Source organism: Lepidothrix coronata, unplaced genomic scaffold (assembly GCF_001604755.1).
Source record: "Lepidothrix coronata isolate B3197 unplaced genomic scaffold, Lepidothrix_coronata-1.0 Scaffold0, whole genome shotgun sequence".
Taxonomy (NCBI): domain Eukaryota; kingdom Metazoa; phylum Chordata; class Aves; order Passeriformes; family Pipridae; genus Lepidothrix; species Lepidothrix coronata.
Window position 1 is genome coordinate 15674851 of NW_016690180.1, and position 19866 is coordinate 15694716.

Genomic DNA, 19866 nt, shown 5'->3' on the forward strand with positions numbered 1-19866 from the left:
TCTGAATGGGCACTTCTGGCCCTCCTGTCCTACAGCTTCATTGTGCCTTCAGCCATTACCACCTGTTAGCTGAGAATGCTGAACACCAAGCAGCTTTCAAGGAGGCTGTTAGGAAAGGGAAAACATGAGCCTTTTAAAACTGAAAGCATGTTTACCAGGGTCTCCCCCAAACAGTCCAAAACCTTCAGAAATCCACTTTAAAAAAGTTACTTAAAATGGTGTCTTTCAAAACAAGAGGATAAGTCTAGTAATTGAGTTTTGCAGTGCCAAATAGCAATTTCAAAAGATTTATTTATTTTTAAAGTACAGAACGGAGCACATGCATAAGAATTGGTCCTCTCCACAAACACAAGGCACACTCACTGTTCTGAAGGAAGAGCATGCATTTAGCAGCATCGTTCATTCAAAGAGATGAGTTTTAAATCAGTTAAGAATGACAGCTAATAGGGAAGAAGAACACATTTTAGATTTCTAAACACTATTTCTAGCTTCTACTGCTTGGCACTACATCACGCCTACAGTAATGTATCAATTGCAAGCAACGTGATTATGCTGGGGGCTGCGCATGATACACAATGCCACGTCAGAATAAAAAAATATACTCTATTGTAATTTTACATTACAAAAAATTCCAGATTGAGAAGACAGACTTTCAGGAACAAACTCACAGAAACTAGGCAGGCTGAGAAATGCAACCATTTGACAAATCATGCACACACAGACAAGTGCTGTGCTGAGGTCTCAAAAACTGCACAGACTGAAATGCTGTTACTGAGGACTGATGTTATCAAAAGAGCTTTCAAAACAAGTATTTAAATGATGACTGCTAAATTTTGTTGTCTAACTAGTCTTATGCTGATTTGCAATCTTAGATTTCAGTTCTACAGGAAGCTTCCATACCCATTACTAGAACACAAAGTCTGAGAAGCAAAGATTAGGCCCCAAGTTTTGTTCTTTTCATATACAAGTTTATTTTATAAGAGTATTTGGGACTGAACAGGTTAACTACAAAAACATCAGCTGGTATTTTTCTCCTCACCTACAAAAATGGCTAATAGAAAAGCTTTCAAAGAATTTTAGCTAACACCAAAACATGTGCCAGAAAAAAGGGGTCAATAAAGGTTCCCTACAACACAGTCTTAGCTGAGAAGCAACACAGAATTCTGACTTGACTCAGCTGCTTCAAGAGATACAGGATCCATCATCTCAGCAGCCTGAAGTTAGATTATTTTCTAACTAGTCAGATGATCTTTCAAACGTATCACTCCAGTTCATCCCCAAACACAGGGACTGTATGAATAAGGTCCCTGCCTATCATAGCAGCCAGGATGAGTTTGAACTTGTTATTAATATTTTCTGTTCATTCTTCAACACACAATTTCTTTGTGCCATTAAAAAAAGATTTACAGTTCAGTCTTGTCCTCTTATTATTACCAAAGCCTATGTCAAGGATCCAGACTGGTTTCGTGTTCTTCAGTTTCATCAGGTAGTTCTTCAGCAGAAGCACCACACATATTGTCCTGGTTTTCTGCAGGCTGATTTAGCTCATCAGATTCCCCCGTTGCAATCTGAGTCGTTTCTTCTTCCTCTTCTTCCTCAACTTCCCCATCATCCTCTACATCCATCTCAAACACCCTCACGTGGCGGAGATTTGAACTTAGCTACAGAGACATTAAAAAGTTTCTGTTAATAAATAAATAAGTAAAAGCACCGATACTATCTTAATTGTCAGCCAATAGCTTTGAAAATAGCCTTTATCTTTGAAACAGAGGTATCCAGGGAATTAGCAACTTTTTATTGCTCTACAGGCTGAAATGTAAAGCAAGCAGATTTATTAACTTCTGTTAAAGCTTTTCCATGTTGTTCTATGAGACAAGTATGACTGCATCCTGACACACTTAGAGCAGATCATGAGAAAACAATCTATTTGTTTAAAAAAAAAAAAATAAAAGTTTTGATAACTCTTAAATTACCACTCTCTTCGGTCATAGCACATGTTCTTTAATAGCTTATAGGCTTGTTCAAGGATACCGCACTTACCACACAGGACACTTTTCTAATGCCATTTACAGAAACATACTGAGCTTTCATATTCTCCAGCACTCTCCACTGATTCTCCAAGAAGACAGTACATGTGGGTATCTCACCACTCCGTTCATCCAGTCTGTGTAGAGCAAGGAAAAAAAACAAAGCCAGTACATAAGAAACAACTGCAGTTCTAAGAAAAACCTCCAGTTTCTTTTGTCTAAGTTCCATCATATCATATGCAACAAGATGAGCGTTTGAAACCATCATAAATGCTTTTACAGATACTCTAGAGTGGGGGACCCAACTGTGGAGACACAGCATGTTTTAACTGAGATAAACTCATTACCAGAAGGTGAGAAGTGTAAAGTCTGATCTTCCCACAAGAAACAGCTACAGCAGGAGGATGAGGGTGGCTTTCTTTAAAACCTCTCCTCTCCAAGAAGAGTTGTTTCTGAACACAGTCCTGGATGCCTCTCCTGACACAGAAGTTGGGTCTCCATGGCCTTTCAAAGATGCATCACTACAGTTCACCCCCACTCACAGGGACTCTATGAAGATAAACCCTGCCTATTACAGCAGCCAGGATAAGTTTGAACTTGCTCTTAATATTTTTTGTTTATTCTTCAATACGCACTATCTTTGTGGCCCAAAAAAAATATTAACAGGTCAGTATGGCTCTTTGAGGCAGAAATGCATCTTAAGCAAATCACCAGAGAAAAATACGGAGAAAAAAGTAAAAGCAAGGGAGACACAGCAACTAAAAGACTGGATTTACTGCTTGAACTACATTGGTCTTCATGTGTGTGTGTTCACTTCTCCAGGTGCTCTCTTCTCCCTGTGACAATAGAGAGATGTCACAAATGCAGAGAGAGGTACCAATTCTGATGTTTCAAGGGTAAGCTGACAGTGTTTCTAAGGGTGACTACAAGGGGAAAGATGAAGAAATACCTTCGTATCCTTATTACAAGACAGAAGTATTTGAGCAAATATGCCAAAACCACCCTAAATTGAAGTATCCTGACCAGCAAAGTTAGCATCTTCTAAAGAAAGGACGATTTCTGATTCTACAGGGTGTCTTCAGTTGATCCTTGCATTTCATGACAGCCAAGTACATGGGTAGTATCAGTCCCAAAAAAGCAAAAACAATCCCCACACCCCACAAAACAGTTTAGGAAGCTTCCATCTCCCCATCCTACTCTCCCTGGCACAAAGAGTTTGTCTTTACAATATTTACACACACACAAAGCACGAGTAACTGTACACAATTAGAACATTTTCTTAATTTGCTTTTCAGTTCTGCATTTTCAGATTTGCTCTAAGTTTTTCAGTACCTTTCTGTAGAATCCCAGATGAATTTCCTATCTTGGTCCTCATCTGTGTATACTGAAGATAAGGGCAGCTGAGCCAAGATTCTTTCCTTCCCCTCTTGTTCCACATTTTCTTTCAGAACTACAGTTACGGTTTCATCATCATAGAAGTGAGCATCCAAACAACTGTAGCATCTGTAAGAAAATAATTCAGAAAGCATCGAGGAATAAAAGGGAATACAGAACTAACAGATTTTAAGGTTGAACAGCATTTATGTTAAAAAGTATTCAGTAGTTAACAGTGAGCTTTACTGTAGATGTTAAAAAGGTCAGTCATGCAGCTGTGACACTGAAAGCCATAACTGTGGCAGACTCCTGCATCATGCAGGAAAAATGACTCTGAAGGTAAAAAAAAAAAAAGCAACTTACAAAAAAAAACTTACTAGCAATCTTCACATTTCAGATGAAATGTAAAAAACAGTAAACATAAACACCAAAGAAAATTTAGAACCACAATTGAAGGTACTGAGGGCAATCACATCTAGCCTTTCTACATGATAAGGACGAACTCAGTCTGCCATATGCCTTCTAAGATGGCTACATTCAGGCATATCGATTCTTATCTTACTTCAAGAATATCACAGATAAAAGCAATAGATGTTTCCAGCTAGCTTTTGCACATGTGCTAAAGCTCAAGTTTTCAACTGCAAAACTAAAATTTACTTGACCTTGAGATGAAGTGCAAAATAAGACTCCCACAACCCTGCAGCTTCATGAACCTGTGCCATTTCTTACAACCTGACTCACCCAGGTGCATTAACTTAGACGTTAATTTAATGCAAAATAAATAGTAGAAAACATGATCTTTAATTCAGCAATCTGCAATTCTGGAAGAAAAATCAAGTATACTGACCTGGAGTCTGAGCTCTCATTTATACTGTTGTTCAAGATGTTTCCAAACTCTACTGCAAGAATCCCGTTACTGACAGACCTAGAACAACAGTGTTAATTATCTTGGTGACTAATTCTTTTCCATTCGTGGAGAATCCAAAATCTGTAATGGCAACTGTGGTACAAAATGGTGTAAGCCTATCTAAGCTTAGCACAATACATGGCTACATGCCAAAATGACATAACTGGTGGTTAGGAACCTTTTAAATTCTTCTGCTCCTCAGGAAAACATGACTAATTCCTCAGGAGTCAAATGGAAAACTGCATCTGGCTTACGGGATACAGTTCTTCTTTGTTGAAGTCCTGGCTCAATTATCCTAGTCTCAGGTTTGTTAAGTTACTTGTTACTCTACAGAAAAAGAGTTTGGATTGGTTTAGGTATCAATGAGAGAGGACATATAAGTCACACCACCGGGCAGTAATTTTGTCATCAGCAGCTCTCAACTGGGAACACAAAAGATAGTTTCAACATGTGCTTTCCTTAGTAGTAAAACTGCTTTAAAAATTCACACCTCATCACAGTTTATTGTGTCCTCAAATTAAATGACACAGATTATAAAAATAAGTATTTTACAAAGAGGAGTAGTTTTTCTTGTTTTTTAAACCCAGCTCATTTCAGCCATCCCACTGACAGAATGCAGCTTAAACAGTTGTATCAGTACAACTAGGCAGTGACAAACAGCATTGTGGACACAGAAACTCCTGAAGGTACACAAATCTAGACTCCAAAGAGATAAATTCTATTTGATGCACCCATTTTCCCTAAAAGTATTAAATTACAGGCTGCAAAGGGTTAATCAAAGGCAAAGCAACACTGGAAGCAGGATTATCCACAATTTTTCAGAAGTTTGCCAATAAAAGTAACTCTGTGCGGAGCAAAACTAAGCAAGTCTGATTATTTTTCCTTAGCCTAGAATCATCTTGGGTCTCGTGATTAGATTTTCTGAGTCTAACACAACACAAACTCCTGTTGCACTTCCTAATGTACTCTTCATTTTCTCTAGTATAAAAGAAAAACTGTATTCATGCCACTCATTCCATCTTTTTAAATAGATCCAAATTGTAACTGTCTCTGTACACACGTGCCAAAGCTCACAAGCCATTTTTCCCCTCTTTTTGTCTTACCTGGAAGTGTCAGTATGTCTCCTCAAAATGTGTATTTTAGAAATAGAATTTTCTAGTATGGTGAAGAGGACATAATGTATATTGGATGTTTTGTCATTCCACCTGCAATGAAGTGGAAGAAATGAAAATTTAGGTTAAGTTCTAATAACTGGTAAACTACACAGAATAAGGAATAGCAGCATACTTACAGAAATGGTAGTTTAAATAACTGAGGTGTGGAATCTTCACTGAAAAGGAAAAACCAAAACAGTTTACAAAATGCTACTCACGCATGAGCTTTAGTTGCACATATCTTTAGTTTCTTTTAATAAAGAAATACCTTTGTGAAATTTTGTAGAGAGACAAGCAGACTGCTTGATGCACTGACCTTCCAATTACATCCTAACAAATATAAGAAAAATAGGCCATAAAATACAGGCAGTTATTCAAAATTATAGAGGTTTTTAAGACAAAAAACCCTCAACCAACTAACCAAAAACCCCTGAGTACACCTGAAAGAGAAATCCACCAATATTATGCTGGAATAAACATTCCTAATGCAAACAATACTGTCACTTCATACACTTGTTTCACATTTCTTCATCATATTAGACTAATGTATTGCCAACTAACATCGTTACTTGGTACACAGCATATACACCAAGATAATTAAGATTAAAACCAGATCCCAATAATGTGGGAACAGAAGATGTGAAACAAGAAATCCCCTGCTGTGCTCTCCCCAGCCAAAGACTTGAGACATGCCAGCAGTGAAGTTAGACTACGCCCAAGTTGTAGGCAATCAAAGATTAAAGCATCAGGCCTTGCTAAGCGTAACTACTACTTTCAGTTGACCACTATCCCTAAAAAAAGGTTACCATTTATAAAAACTGAACTTACTGCTGGCTTTTGTAAACACTGATCAATGATCCCTTCCATTTGCCTCTTGACAAAATGCAGTGATTTCTCAGGATAGTAGGGAAACAGAAGTGGGCTTTCTGTAAACAAATAAAGTAAGTTAATTTAAAAAATACTTGTACCTCTATAAAAATGTATTACACCATTATTAAAGTGACAAACTGAAGTAAGTCCAGTGAAGAGTCAGTAAGATGGTCACAGGGCTAGAGCACAAACTTTACAAGAAGCAGCTGAGGGGGCTGGGTTTGTTCAGCCTAAAGATGCAATTGCTAAGACAGAACCACAGATTGGTCTCTTCAGCTGCCTCAATGATAAGCTGCAGAAGAAATCATTTTCAAAGCTGCACACAGGGAAAGAAGAAAATATAAGGTCATAAGCCCCAGCAAGGGAAATTCCAGTCAGATATAAGGAAAAAAGTTTTCACAAGGATGGTTAGTCCAAGCATGGAGCAGGGTGCCCAGAGAAGGTGAGGTCTCTATCCTTGCAGACATACAGGACTTGACTACACAAACCTTGAATAACACAGTTTATCTTCAAAATTAGCCCTGCTTTGGTTGAATTAGATGATAGTCTAAGTTACTCCCTGATTATAAATTTTAACTCAAGTAACTCACTGGATTACAATATGAAACTAGACAAACAACTGAGAAATGAAGGTCTGCCTGTCCCTTCCACTTTTCTTCACAGCTCATTCAAAATTGCAAAATAGCATTTACCCAAGAGCTAGAAAACAGTTGTCATAAAATATCTTGTAAAAGCAAAACAACTTCCATACTTTTTGTAGTAGCTATGATTTGGTTTCAGTACAACTGATTCCTTCTTATGAAATGAACTACTCTGTAAGAAGACATTTTGCTTTTGAGATATAACTCCTTACTTATTTATAGCCTGTTTCTTTTCCAGTATTTAGGTGGAAAAAAATAATAAAAACTATATCAACCAACAAAGCAATATAAAACACCACGGAAGGGTAGAAAGTGTCAGCGACAGAAGCATTACTTGTCCTAAAATCCTATAAATATCTCAATACTTGCCAAATTAATACCAACAAAAGCACTTAGAAACCATCACAAATCTTGCGTAGTAACAGAAATGACCAGTCATCTACATACCTAAAGTATCAAACATATTTTTAAAGTATATCTAAAAATACATTTTCCAAATACTATTTTCCAAACAAAAAAGCTATCATTTCCTCCCTTTTTATTGAATTAAATAGGCAGAAAAAGGCAACTGTGGCAGATCCTATTACACAGCTTACACTGTCAAGGATTTACAGTCTATGGTTTCTAAAGGCAAACAAGAATCATTTCCACCATCAGCTCATTATAGTCTCTTACTTCTTTTTCACCACTAATAAACAAAATAATCTCAGACCCCAATGAAAACAAACAAGTTTGGACACTTCACCCAGGTACAACCTAAGCATAACTATTATTTTCTTGAATTGGAATTAAGATATTCTAAAATAGACATCTTCTAGGATTCCTTCCAAGTCAACACTTCGGAGACTGGTACAGAAAAACAGGGAGCTACTAACACCTAGAAAATGGTAATAAACTGGATAAGCAACTACCTAAAACCTGTGTAAAATAACAAGGCTTGTTTATTTTATTCTACTCAGACGAAGACCAATGATTAGCACTGCAGAAGTAACTTGTAAGCATGAAAAAAAAGATTACTCTTCTAAATTTCTTACATTCTATATATATCTTCGATTCACTTTTATTTTTTATGAAAGCAGATTACCTTTAAGATGAGTACTATTTTTAAGGAAGTTAAACCACTGGTTTCCCTCTGTATTAGGTGGTGATACAAGGTCATCATCTTCATCTTTCAAGTACTAGAAAAGAGACAGACATTTTTAAGACTTTAATTGAAGAATAAAGAACATTGGAATTCACCTCCAACATTGCCCCTAGCAAGTGTATTAGACACTCCCTGTTAAATTAGTCTTAAAACTAGATATTCCACCTCTTCTAGAAACAGTAAGAAAAATCAACTACTGCCTAAGATCACATGGTGATATTTCATACGAAACTAATTTAAATCAAGTCTGATTTAAAATGTTTTGAAATCCAGTGATAAATGCCATAAAGACAACAAACACACTTCAGTTTTACTGAAGCTGGCTTTTACAGTTTTACTGCTGCTGGCTGCAAAGAAGTCTTGCTGTTTTCCTAAAAACACAACATGTGTAAGCTGGAACTGTAAGGCATGTTTTTAAACACTACTTCTCCTAATAATAGGGAGAAACAAATAAAATATTCTCTTTAGCCATTATTGATATGTGCAACGCAGAGCACAAGGGCCAAGGAAGAAAAGGGGACACAGCTTTAAAAGCTTCTCCATCTAAGAATTTTCTCATTTATTCTTTTTGCATCTATTCCTTAGCTCTTTACCTGGCCAACTCTCTCCACATTGAAATATTTTCCTTTACGATTGTAAAGTTCTGGTGCCTGAAAAAATAATGCAAACAAATCTATTATTTAAACACGAAGTTAATAAGAAGTAGTGAACAAAAAGATGATTGAATTATTTTTTATAAGATTTTTCAATCAGTTCTTGGCAACAAAAATACAGTCAGATGCTGTACTTTGAAAACCAGCATCACTTACCTCATTGAAGTGTTCAGTAAGAAAATCAGCAACAAATGTGATATCTTTTTGAGTCATCTAAAAGGAAAAAAAACCAAACCCAAAAACAGTGAGAAAAAGCAAAGGGTAAAAAATACACTTCAATGAGAACAGAACACATGTTCTACAGGCTGCACAAACACAGCTCCCTCAGCCTGTTCTCACAGGGCAAGTGCTCCAGCCTCCAACCTGCCTGGGAGCCCACTGCTGAACTCACCCCAGTCAGTTTTGTACAGGAGGGTCCCAAGCTGGAGCAATCGGACAAGTGCGAAATAAGGACAGCAACTACTTCCTTTGACCTCCTGGCCGTGCTCTTGTTAGTACAGACCTTGTTACCCCTGGCCACCTTTGCTGCCAGGGCACACTGCTGGCTCACACCCAGCTTGTACCCTCTGACATTCACAGATCATCTCAGCAGAGCTGACATCTTCCCAGCCAGCTGAGGCACAGCTGAGCAATAGCAGGGGGTTACCCCTCCCCAGGACAGAACCTTGCTGAACTGTGGGAGGTCCCCACCCCACCAGCCTATCTCTATCCCCCTGGAAGGCACCTCTGCCCTCAAGCAAGGGCAGTGTGATGGTGGCTGCAAATCCAATGCAGGCATATTCCATCTCCTCTACCAGGGCACTGGTAAAGATGTTAAAACCCCATTCTAGTCAATTTAGTCATTTAGGGCATACAAAGAGCTGCTATACACAGAGGCCTTGCATTCACATACAGTGCACTAAAACCAGCAGTATTAACAAAGAAAAGGAAAAAATAATTCATGCAAGAGAGTGTACTAGTGCGAATCTAAAGGCATCGACTTTCTCAAAAAAATAACACAGACGCTATCTTTTTAAGTTTTGGAATAGAACAAAACCAAACCTTTAATTCCGCTTTCCAGTTGAGCAAAATACAGACTACATCTGCATTTATCAGAAAACGTTACTCCTACCTTGTTCAGCTCTGGAAGCACATGATCTTCTGACATCCTCAACATCGCTGAGGGAAAAATGATATTCTTATTGCATTAATACTGTTTTCCTAATATTCTTAATTTCTCATGTCTATGTAACAAGAGATTGCCGTTAAAATAGATTAATTCATCAGAAGCAAAAGAGTCTGGAACAAAGAATTACAAATTGAGACTGAAATTAAGCCTCACTAGTCCCACTAGCTTACAATACAAATCTTGTAGAATTTTTATCTTTAATCTTTTCCAACTGCATTCTACCCTGAGATGAAATTATTACAAAAAGGGTTCATAAGAATTTATTCATGTACATACTAAGAGTAATAAAATGGGTATATATAAAATACATGAATACTGTCATGCCCAGAATCATGCGTTTGAAGAGAATTACACAGAAGTAACTTTAAATCAGCAAGGCTTGGATAAAATTCTCTGTTTAGTTTCAAAACAAGTAAATAACAGCAAACATAACACAGAACTCTGACAGTTCTGCTTTCTGCAATTTTTAAAATTAGAATTACTATATTCCTGCTAGTAAGTGCTAACAATGCATTTCTGGTGCTTTTACAGTATCTGGTAAGACCACTTAGGTTTTGTAAAGTAGTCAGTTAAAAGTTACAAACTTATTCATAATCACTTCAGAAAAACAAGCAGGCTAAAATACAGCATTCTGCGCTTCCTTCTAACATTTTCTCTGCAGCTACTCAGACAAAATTGAAGGTGGCTACCAAGTGCATCCAGACATTCAGAGACTGTTTACATCTGTGCAGAACCTTACAGCTACCCAGGCTGTCACAGGAAAAAAGAGCAATTAACAGAGTAAAGGAGAATTAGACTGTACTTCAGATTTAGTGTAAACTAAATAAAGTCCTTTATTTTCTCCAAGTTGAGACCAGCAAATTGCTCATGAAGCAGAAAACAGTTTGGAGCAACACTGCAGGTCAAGTATGTACAATACCCACTCCACACAGTAAGTTCAATCAAGAACTATCAAGTTTATGATTTATGTGTTTAATAGTATAATTACTCGTCTCATCAACTGTATCCTTTCAGATGTCCAGAAATTTTCTATGATAGAAATAAATAGATGGTTATAACTAAGACTGGCCCGATTACTTGCCAACATTTCGATGCTTACAGTATAAAACAGACACTGGATGATTACTATGTCATCAAGCTTACCAACATACAGCCACCGAAAAAACGCCTTGAAGTTTTTCATACTACTGTCGATAACTCTGAGCAAGAAACAACAAAAGAAATTACAAGACCTAAATGTCACAAGCTGCTCCAGGCTTAAGTCCCATTTTACTACAGAAAGGCCTACAAGCAATATCAGTTTTTTAAAAAATGCCCAGTGCAACCTTTCAAGTAAGACTATTCCTGCAGTGAGACAAGATCAAAGCCCACCACCAACAGAGGAGCTTTGTTCTTTCAACCTCCTCTATTCCCAGCTACATGCAGCCCCTTCAATACAAAACTCATAGGAATGTTTTCTAATCTCTCCAGACTTTATACTTACTGAAGTAGCTCATTTGCCTTCAGGATGAAAGAACCAACAGCAGTAATAGCCTCTGCAAAAGAAGCCAGCCATTATTATTAAGCTTTCAAAAGTGAAATCTGATCAGGTAAGTAGCAGACACTACTGCACCTTCAATTCCAGATGCATCTAATCCCAAAGACTCGTATTTTTGTTTCCATAAAGCCATTCCTTTCAATTCACTCAAGTGGTATAACAGAGCCTCAGAGCCACTAGGAAGGAAGAGGAAAGAAGTATAATCTTTTAGTCATCCTTTGGAAATTCATTACTTTGCTGTGTGATAATGATAATAGCAGGATAATGCTATTATCATTTACTGTGCAAAGTGCATATATAATATGCCATTTAATCTATAATTCATTCAACATTCTGTGACTTACCTCTGCAAATGACTTATGACTAACTTCTGTATACTGGAATAGGAAGACTCTATGGACTGACCAAGTTTTTTTAAACCCTGTTAACAAAGAAATACAAGCATATAATAATTTTCTGTTAACTTACCAGAACAAAGATTAAAATAAAATGAAACAGATTGTTTTAGTATGTTTAAAAAAGTATTAACATACCTTTACTGTCAGCTGGTTCATTAGTAATGCCTGAAGTTCCAGACTGAAGAAGGTGGGGAGAGAACCAAATATGCATTTACTTTGTGTTTCTACATCAAGTGCAAATGCATACTCAGATAAAACAACAGTAACTACCTTGCTTTGCCCCATAACAACAGCTGCATAAACTCATCCTGAACAGAAGTGGTTGTATTCTTTTCCTGTCAGTTAAAATGATTGAAAGATTGGTGAAGAGATTAAATCCAGGCTACCAAATTATCTCACAAACACTTCAATTAAAGTATATCAGAGGACCCACCCATATCCTTGAATGTTGAAATCAGACTACTGAGCACTGAAAATTTTCTAGTATTTTAAGTTTTTTCAATTGTATTACCCAATAAAAATTCTAAGCAGTTTACCATCACCAAAAATCTATTTTAAAAAAATAAATCATATTATTCAATTAACTTCTGGCTATAGGCAATGAACACAAAATTTAAGTAAATCCAAGACCATCTTAATCATGGATGTTATACAAGCTCCACTGAACTAGGCTGTAAGTGTTGTTACTCAACATTTACAGTAATTAGTTTAACAATGAATAAAGTACAAAGAGCAGTTTAACAATGAATAAAATACAAAGAGCACAACCTTAAACAGAAACCAACTGATCAACAGCTGGGCAAGCTGAAAGCCTCACTTTTGAATATCTCAGAATAAATAAAACAAAGAAGTATCACAATACAATCATGTTTGATTGTACTCATGCATCTTCAGCATCAGAGCACCTGACACACAACAGCTTCCAGGTTGTCTCTGAACTTAGAGACTGTTAGCTGGAGACATCATGCTTAAACATTAAGATATGCATGACATTAATAAGAAAAACAGAATTACTTCAAAAGTTTTTCCAAAAGAGTGGTTAATCCCACAGTACCTGTACAAACTTTGTGAGTCGTGAGTCCATCTGCATCAGGATTTCTTCCCACGCTTCACACATGCATGTCAATGACAATTTTATATACTGTAATACAGAAACAGACATCAGTATTATTTCCTTTCTCCCCTTAATCATCACACTCAATAACTGAATGTTACAATACAAAGGGAAGAGATACTGTAGATCTTATGTAAAATTTATTATCAAATTCCAAGTTAGAGCTCTACATTTACTTAAAACCAACTTAAGCATCCTACTAGAAAACATTTGTCTTTACTTGCATTAAGAATATCAAAGCCTGTGAGAACTGTGATATGAAAAGGACAGAGTAACATGACTGTACCTGTAACAGAGTTGAAATGTGAGTAAACTTCCGCGCCATTCGAGTTACCTCAGGTAAGTAACTTGATAATAGACTAGTGTCCAACTATAACAAACGAAACAAGCAACAGTTAACAGATGATTTGTCTTTTAAAAAATTCTAGATTACAGAAATTAAAAAACAGATTGAAAGGATCCACCCAAAAACTGTCAGCTTTCATTCCTTTTAAGTTGATTTTAAGAGGAAAAGAGATGTAATTCAAAGAAGCAATAAATATTTTTAATTCATCTATAAAAACTCCTGATAAGGTTTCTCATTCTGGAGTTCTAACAGAATAGTTTTAAGTTCTAGATAGATGGGATAATGAAAAAGCACTGCTGTTATGCCTTTGTGTGTTGAATGAAGAAAATTTGAATAACTAACTGTAATTGAATAAATTAATGTTATTTTAAGAGTAGGATTTTAAATAATGCCTCAGATCATCACCGTCAGTCTTATGAGTGAAACCATGTTAACATCATAAATCTAAAAGCTAAACTGGGATAAATTTCAGAAAGGCTCAAAATATTATTTTGTGAGGTTTTTTGCAAATAACGGAAAAGCAATAAAGCTACCCGAACGCAATTTAAAAAGCAGTTTTATTTTTAAAGAACATTTTAAGATTACTTTACTTGCCTGAAAATACGTTATCTCTGCTTCACTGTCTGAAGAGTCTCGTATCTCTGTAATAACTGACAGTGATTTCAAATCACTAGACAAACACAGTCCACGACAAGAACCTGCCACCTGAGGGATTCCAGTTTAAAAGTTAATAAAATATTGCATTTCCTCTAAGATGCACTTACTGCTCTAACACACTGACATACAAAGATGATTGCAGTCAACAACATATAAAGACAAAGGGTAATTTTCAGCTACTACTCAGGATCAAAACTACTCTTTTTATTGTGAATTAACACTGAACTTTGCTTCATGTGAAACAAGATGTTAAATTTTCCAGTTAAAATGTCTTTTCATCAATAACCAATAACCCAATTAACTAGTTTCTTTAAAATTCAGTAACCCACTCTCACTTGTGCGTAAGCACACATATGTGTATTTCCACTCAATTTAGCTGAAGTTTGGTATTTTATGAAGAAAAAATATGGAAAGGAATGGAACATACCCCATTTACTGTAGCAATCTTGAACATTCCATACGCATAAATCTCAATAAATCCTGAGCTGCCACCAAGGACAAGAGCATTAAGCCTATTAAAATAGAACAGTGTGTTGACAAGCATACTGAAAGAAATTCAAACACATGCAGATAAAGTTCTTAATACTTATATACCAGCCCTTTAATAAATGTTCCTCTAACAAATCACTGCGCAAAAGAAAACACTGTGCTACTGTCTGTGATCCAAGAAATCTAAAGCAAACAAAAAATTAGCTTGGATTTTATTGATCAAACCTGCCTTCTAACATTTACAGTAAGAGTATCATTAAGAGTACGACATTAAGTGAGAGAACAGGGAAAAATAGTACAATTTAGTCACAGAGTCCTTTTTCACTAACTTTATACCTTCCAGAATTAAAAAGTAACAAGCTACAGTCCACCTACCAATACAGGCTACAAAGAACTCTTACAAAGCTACTTTGAGTTTATCCTAACTACAGGCAGAGTAAGTTGGCCACAGTCACTCAGTGGCTCCTCAACAAAACCTCAAAGGAAATAAGCATTTGAAATGAATGCTGCAGCAACAACAGCCACAGAAGTAACAGCATCAGAAACAGAAACCCAGAAATACCAGAAAATCAACTGCAATTTCTGCCTCTTACACACTTAAATACGTTGAAGCATAATGTTTCAAGAAACATTCTGTCTGAAGACAGAACTTGGCAATCACAGTATTGGAAAAATGTTTGGTTTGATTAATTGAATGTATGAAGGGAGCACGGAATCCACAAAGCTCCTACACCACAGACAGCCACATCTCTCTCTCAAGCAAGGAAATTCTACTGTAAGAAGAGGCATCAAGTCTTAAAAAAGAAAAACTCATGATAGACACAGATGTAAATTTTGATTTAAGGAGGATGATTCTCAGTGGAAAGACTGTAAGGAACAGCAAAAGCCAATGGAAAACAAGGCACAGACATTAAGTGCCCTCCTCAAAGCAGCACCACAGACACTGCACAAAGCCAGACTCAGTCTGCTAAACTACACTTCCTCCAGCTGCTCCTGGTGTGTGCCCTAATAACATATGTTTATTCTCAAGTAACACTAATATAGCTGATTTCAGAGCTAGCATTAAGTTTAGCTTTATCACACTCATATAAACCCCCAGGAATTCCCTGTCTCTAACAAGCATCCACAAATGTCTCCAAGACCAGCTTCAGTAACATAAAATAGCCTTCAAATGCACGCCAGGGAATCTTCTAAGAAAAAGAAGATATGGCATCAACAGCAGTTGCTGATCAAGTGCCTTATAATCTCTCTAAACTGAGGGGAGACTTCTTTTTTAACATATTCTTTGAACTTTATCTTTGTACGTGAAAAAAAAAGACATCCCATATAATTTCTCCAGGACCCTTAAAAACAATTATTAATAACTTCAAAGTAAACTCGCTTATGCATTATTTTATACTTTTGAAAACTCAACCAACCAAACTAAAAAAAAACCTCAACCAACAACAATGCACAGATGGATTTTACCTGACATCACCCAGAAGCTTCATAATCTCATCTGACTTTTCCTCACTGAAAATACAAACCATGTAATTAGGTCTTATGTAGCTTGTCTCAATACCAGAAAACAAAATAAAAGAAGAAAATAGAGAGCTATAAGATGACAGTTTCTTACCTGAAAATTTTTGCAGTGGTACTGTAACTGAAAACAAAATAATTACCGTCAATAACAATGTTTGGACATCTGTAGAGCACTAAAGACGAAGAACTGAAACAACGGTAACAAACAGCAAATAGTATCTTCTCAAGCTTACTAGTGTAACACTTACTTTTTTGGTAGGGCTGGTAATTTAGGCAAAAGGAGGTTTGATTCATCCTCAGCATTGTAAAAGGAAGTGAGAACACTGAAAAAGAAGCAATACTGTCTTTACTACCCAAGCTGTAAAAATGAGAAGAGACTTCCTTTTTAACTTCAAAGTTAGAGCATATACTCAATAGATCATGTATATCAGAGCTACAAATATCAGTGGGTAATCCCTTATGGGATTTTTAATAATTTATCAAGTGATCAAATTAATAAAAGAACTCTGAAATTTTTTTATTATTTTCACTGAAAAAAGTTTGTGTCTGCTGGCTTGGAGGCTTGCCACCAAAATCCTTCTGCATCTCTAATGCAGTTACTGACAGAGGATTTCTGCAGTACAACCTACCCACACCTCAAAACCGCTAAAGGCACATTGTGGTGATAGGAACATTAACACACAATACTTAATATCACACCACAGACATGCCAGAAGGATGAGACCTCCCCACAAAGAGCTAAGCCTATCCCCATCAGGAGAAGAATGTTAGAGTGATTTAAGATGCAGTTATTTTCATGCTATTTTAAGATTGGTGTTTTCTGGAAGTAGGGGGGAAAATCCCCAAGTCAGGCTTACAACACCTCCCTCTTTTAAATAAATGTTTTATTTAATTAATTTCTTGCACTGCAGTAAGGTGCACATCAGAGGTTTCCATAAGACCACAGAAGTAGGGATCATGATGTCCTCCAGCTCACAAGCGCTGCTGAGAATTGTTTAATCCCACAGAGCTCATGGTCACTAGTGACAATCTGACGTCCTGAACAACAGAATTGCCAATGGGACTGGATGTAACACCAAAGACACACCATGAAAGACGTAAACATCAAACTAAAGATCTTGAAAACACAGGTGAAGAAATACTTCAATATAATTATTCTAACAAAATAGAAGAACATAACATTACTACAATTAGTTAAATGAATTCATTGGTATTGATGTAAACTGTATCAGAAGTCAGGCTGTACAAACCACCACTAGATTAAGCAGCTTTCGAGAGGCAGGCGCTCAAGATTAGGTTACACATTACATTTCAGCATGAAGAACCATAAGATTAAGGTATCAGCACTAAAAATAAGCATATGGAAAGTGTCTATTCTAAAAAAAATAAAAAAAAAATAGGAAAATCTTAGCCAAGTGGTGAAAAAAAGCCACAGCTATGGAATTTTGTACTATTTTATATGACTGCTTCTAACACACTTAGTATAAATTATTAATAAGGTGGGCACTACATAGCCTGTAGTTTACTTCTAGAGTTTTTCAGACTCACCTGCTTTCCTCAGTTACTTCCATCCAATGCATGTATGTAATAGATAAGTCCACAGAGAAGGAATGCAAGCTTTCGGGTTTTTCTACATCACACAGAATAATCCGCTTGGTATCAGCAAGGCCAAAAGCCAAAACTAGAGAAAGAAAAATAAAATGTATAAATAACCAATGTGCAAAACTCTGTATTTTACACTGACCTAGAAAACAATGTGCCTTCAAAGCCAATTACTGGAAAGTTTTCTTGGTCTGTTTACAGTCCTTTCAAACTCTCATTTGAAATCTACTTATTAAAGTTTGAACTCCTGTCATGTTTTAGGTGGTAAATTTAAGGCAAAGGCCTGATTTCATAATTATTTACCTGAATGTTGAACTGAACATGCTTATAACACTTCTAACAACAGTTCCAATAAAGTGCAGCCTTCCAATTTTGCAAATTTGAGGCCAATATTATACATAAAATATTGTCCATCAGAAAGGTTTGGGTTTTATGGCAACAGAAGTTAGGACTTACTGAGAAACTTTTGCATCACTTTCTTCCTAACTGTCTTCATCCCTAACAGCATATGGCAAGCACAGGTTTCTGTACTTATTTCCTTGTAATCACATGTAACCAGCTTAAAAAGAAGTTTCTTAGACTCCTCAGATGCCATCAGAAAACAATGTAGGTAGTTTTTGTCCACATCATGAAAGAAGATTGTTCTCATTCTCCCACCTCCAATGAATCAAAAATTAACTAATTTCCAGCACAAGTCTATTAAGATACTAATTTCAACATTATTTCTGTTGATAAAGGTGTTTCTTTCTCTGGTCTATTACGAGAGCAATTTTAGCCTCTGAAGTTTTGCCTCTGCCAAATAAACTGAGCTCTTCAATCAATCCTGATTAGACAGCCAGCCTCTTTCTCTTCCAATAAACTTTGCAGTTCATACAAAAATATTCTGCTTACTTAGGAGGTTGAAGTTTTGCTATACCCTGAAAAGCAGTATTTTAGACGTAAATCTGTCTTGCAAATCTTTCTTGCGGTTGCATTCAAAAGTGTTAATCTCTCTATTACTGTGAATGAACCTACATAAAACTGAGCCATCCTCCTCTTCAAACACAGTTAACTTGAAAATTTCCTTTGCAGATAAAAGGTATCATCACCACAACATTCATGATTTCCCATGGGATTTTTATTGTACCATGTCACCTTGTATACTTGACATTACTTTTGCCATCTGGTCTCCAAGCAAGAGCGGTCACTTCTTTTCCTGTATTTTCATTTGGAGGTAAACTCCACACTCGTTGAAAGTTTGCAAGCCGATGAAGTAAAACCTACCAAGCAAATAAATACATCGAAGTCAAACTTAAATCACATTCTCCCATTAACACCACTCTGTAATTCACTTCAAGACACACTTTTTTAACCAGTTTTTAATAACTCGTGTTGCAAATACCACCTACTCCTCTAGCAGATGATTCACTCCTATGTTCTTTTAGAAGGCAGCCCAATGTTTACAGCACTACAGAGAAATAAGCTGAGCCTTGAACAAGGACAGAAGCCAGTAACAACTGCCTCTCCAGCAGACAGCCCGAAAGCACAACAGTCTTGTCTTCATGCATGACCACATGCAGAAAAAAATACTTGACCATTGATTTAAATACGAAATTTCACGCGCTTTAAAATCCCCCAAATGCAGGCAAGGAGCGCATCACGAGTGAATTTGTTTGGAAATTAGACTGTAAAGAGGGAAGGGGCACTAAGAATTAAGCAGCTTGATTTAAAAAAAAACCCTGCTCTTCCCAGATGCTTGGCCAGGCTTACAGGAACGATGCCACAAGCAGCAGCACAGGCATCTGGCCTGCAGGGAGAGGCAGGGCCCTCCTTCCGGCGGCAGCCGCTGCTCCCTCGGCCCCCGCACTCACCTCCCCCGCCCGGTTGGCCAGGGCGATGAGGTCCCTTTTGGGGGACCAGCACATGAACACGACCTCCTGAGGCAGCTGCTTCTCGCCCACCTGCCTGAAGGCGGGCATGGCTGCGGGGCTCCGAGAGCTGCCCCGGGCCCTTCCCGCCCGCCGCCCTCCGCTCTCGCTTCCGGGGGCGGCGCCGATCCCGGGCGGGCGCAGGGGGGCGGGTCAGGCTCCTCCTGCTCCGCCCTCTCAGTAAGCTTACTAAATACCCTTTTTTTTTCCTAGCCTCTTTTCCATTTGGAGAAAAATTTTTTAAAAACACAAAACCATTTCTCTGAGAGGACTGTAACTAACAGAGCTTTGTTTCCCAAGAATTTTACCTTTCCATCGCCTACCCTCACTTTCTCCCTTGCCCCAGGTCCCCCAACA

General features: G+C 37.2%; 1 protein-coding gene across 3 annotated transcripts; it reads right to left on the minus strand.

Annotated features, from left to right (window-relative positions):
- Window positions 1–273: 273 nt before the first annotated feature.
- Window positions 274–19623, minus strand: ANAPC4 (anaphase promoting complex subunit 4). Of its 3 annotated transcripts, XM_017815165.1 has the most exons (28): window positions 19453–19623; window positions 18756–18861; window positions 17549–17681; window positions 16249–16323; window positions 16095–16121; window positions 15947–15991; window positions 14418–14502; window positions 13928–14038; window positions 13274–13357; window positions 12928–13014; window positions 12144–12208; window positions 12009–12051; window positions 11820–11896; window positions 11551–11651; window positions 11422–11473; window positions 11082–11137; window positions 9882–9928; window positions 8927–8983; window positions 8711–8767; window positions 8058–8151; window positions 6291–6388; window positions 5731–5792; window positions 5600–5638; window positions 5412–5513; window positions 4249–4326; window positions 3360–3530; window positions 2041–2164; window positions 274–1661 (listed from the first exon to the last, which is right to left on the minus strand). In XM_017815165.1, the coding sequence occupies exons 1-28, from the start codon at window positions 19558–19560 to the stop codon at window positions 1446–1448; spliced, it is 2400 nt and encodes a 799-aa protein (XP_017670654.1). In that variant the 5' UTR covers window positions 19561–19623; the 3' UTR covers window positions 274–1445. The 3 variants fall into 3 exon arrangements, with proteins under 3 accessions (XP_017670654.1, XP_017670716.1, XP_017670800.1); XM_017815227.1 differs by lacking the exon at window positions 19453–19623 and having other exon boundaries at window positions 18729–18838; XM_017815311.1 differs by lacking the exons at window positions 18756–18861; window positions 19453–19623 and adding an exon at window positions 18617–18716.
- Window positions 19624–19866: the final 243 nt, after the last annotated feature.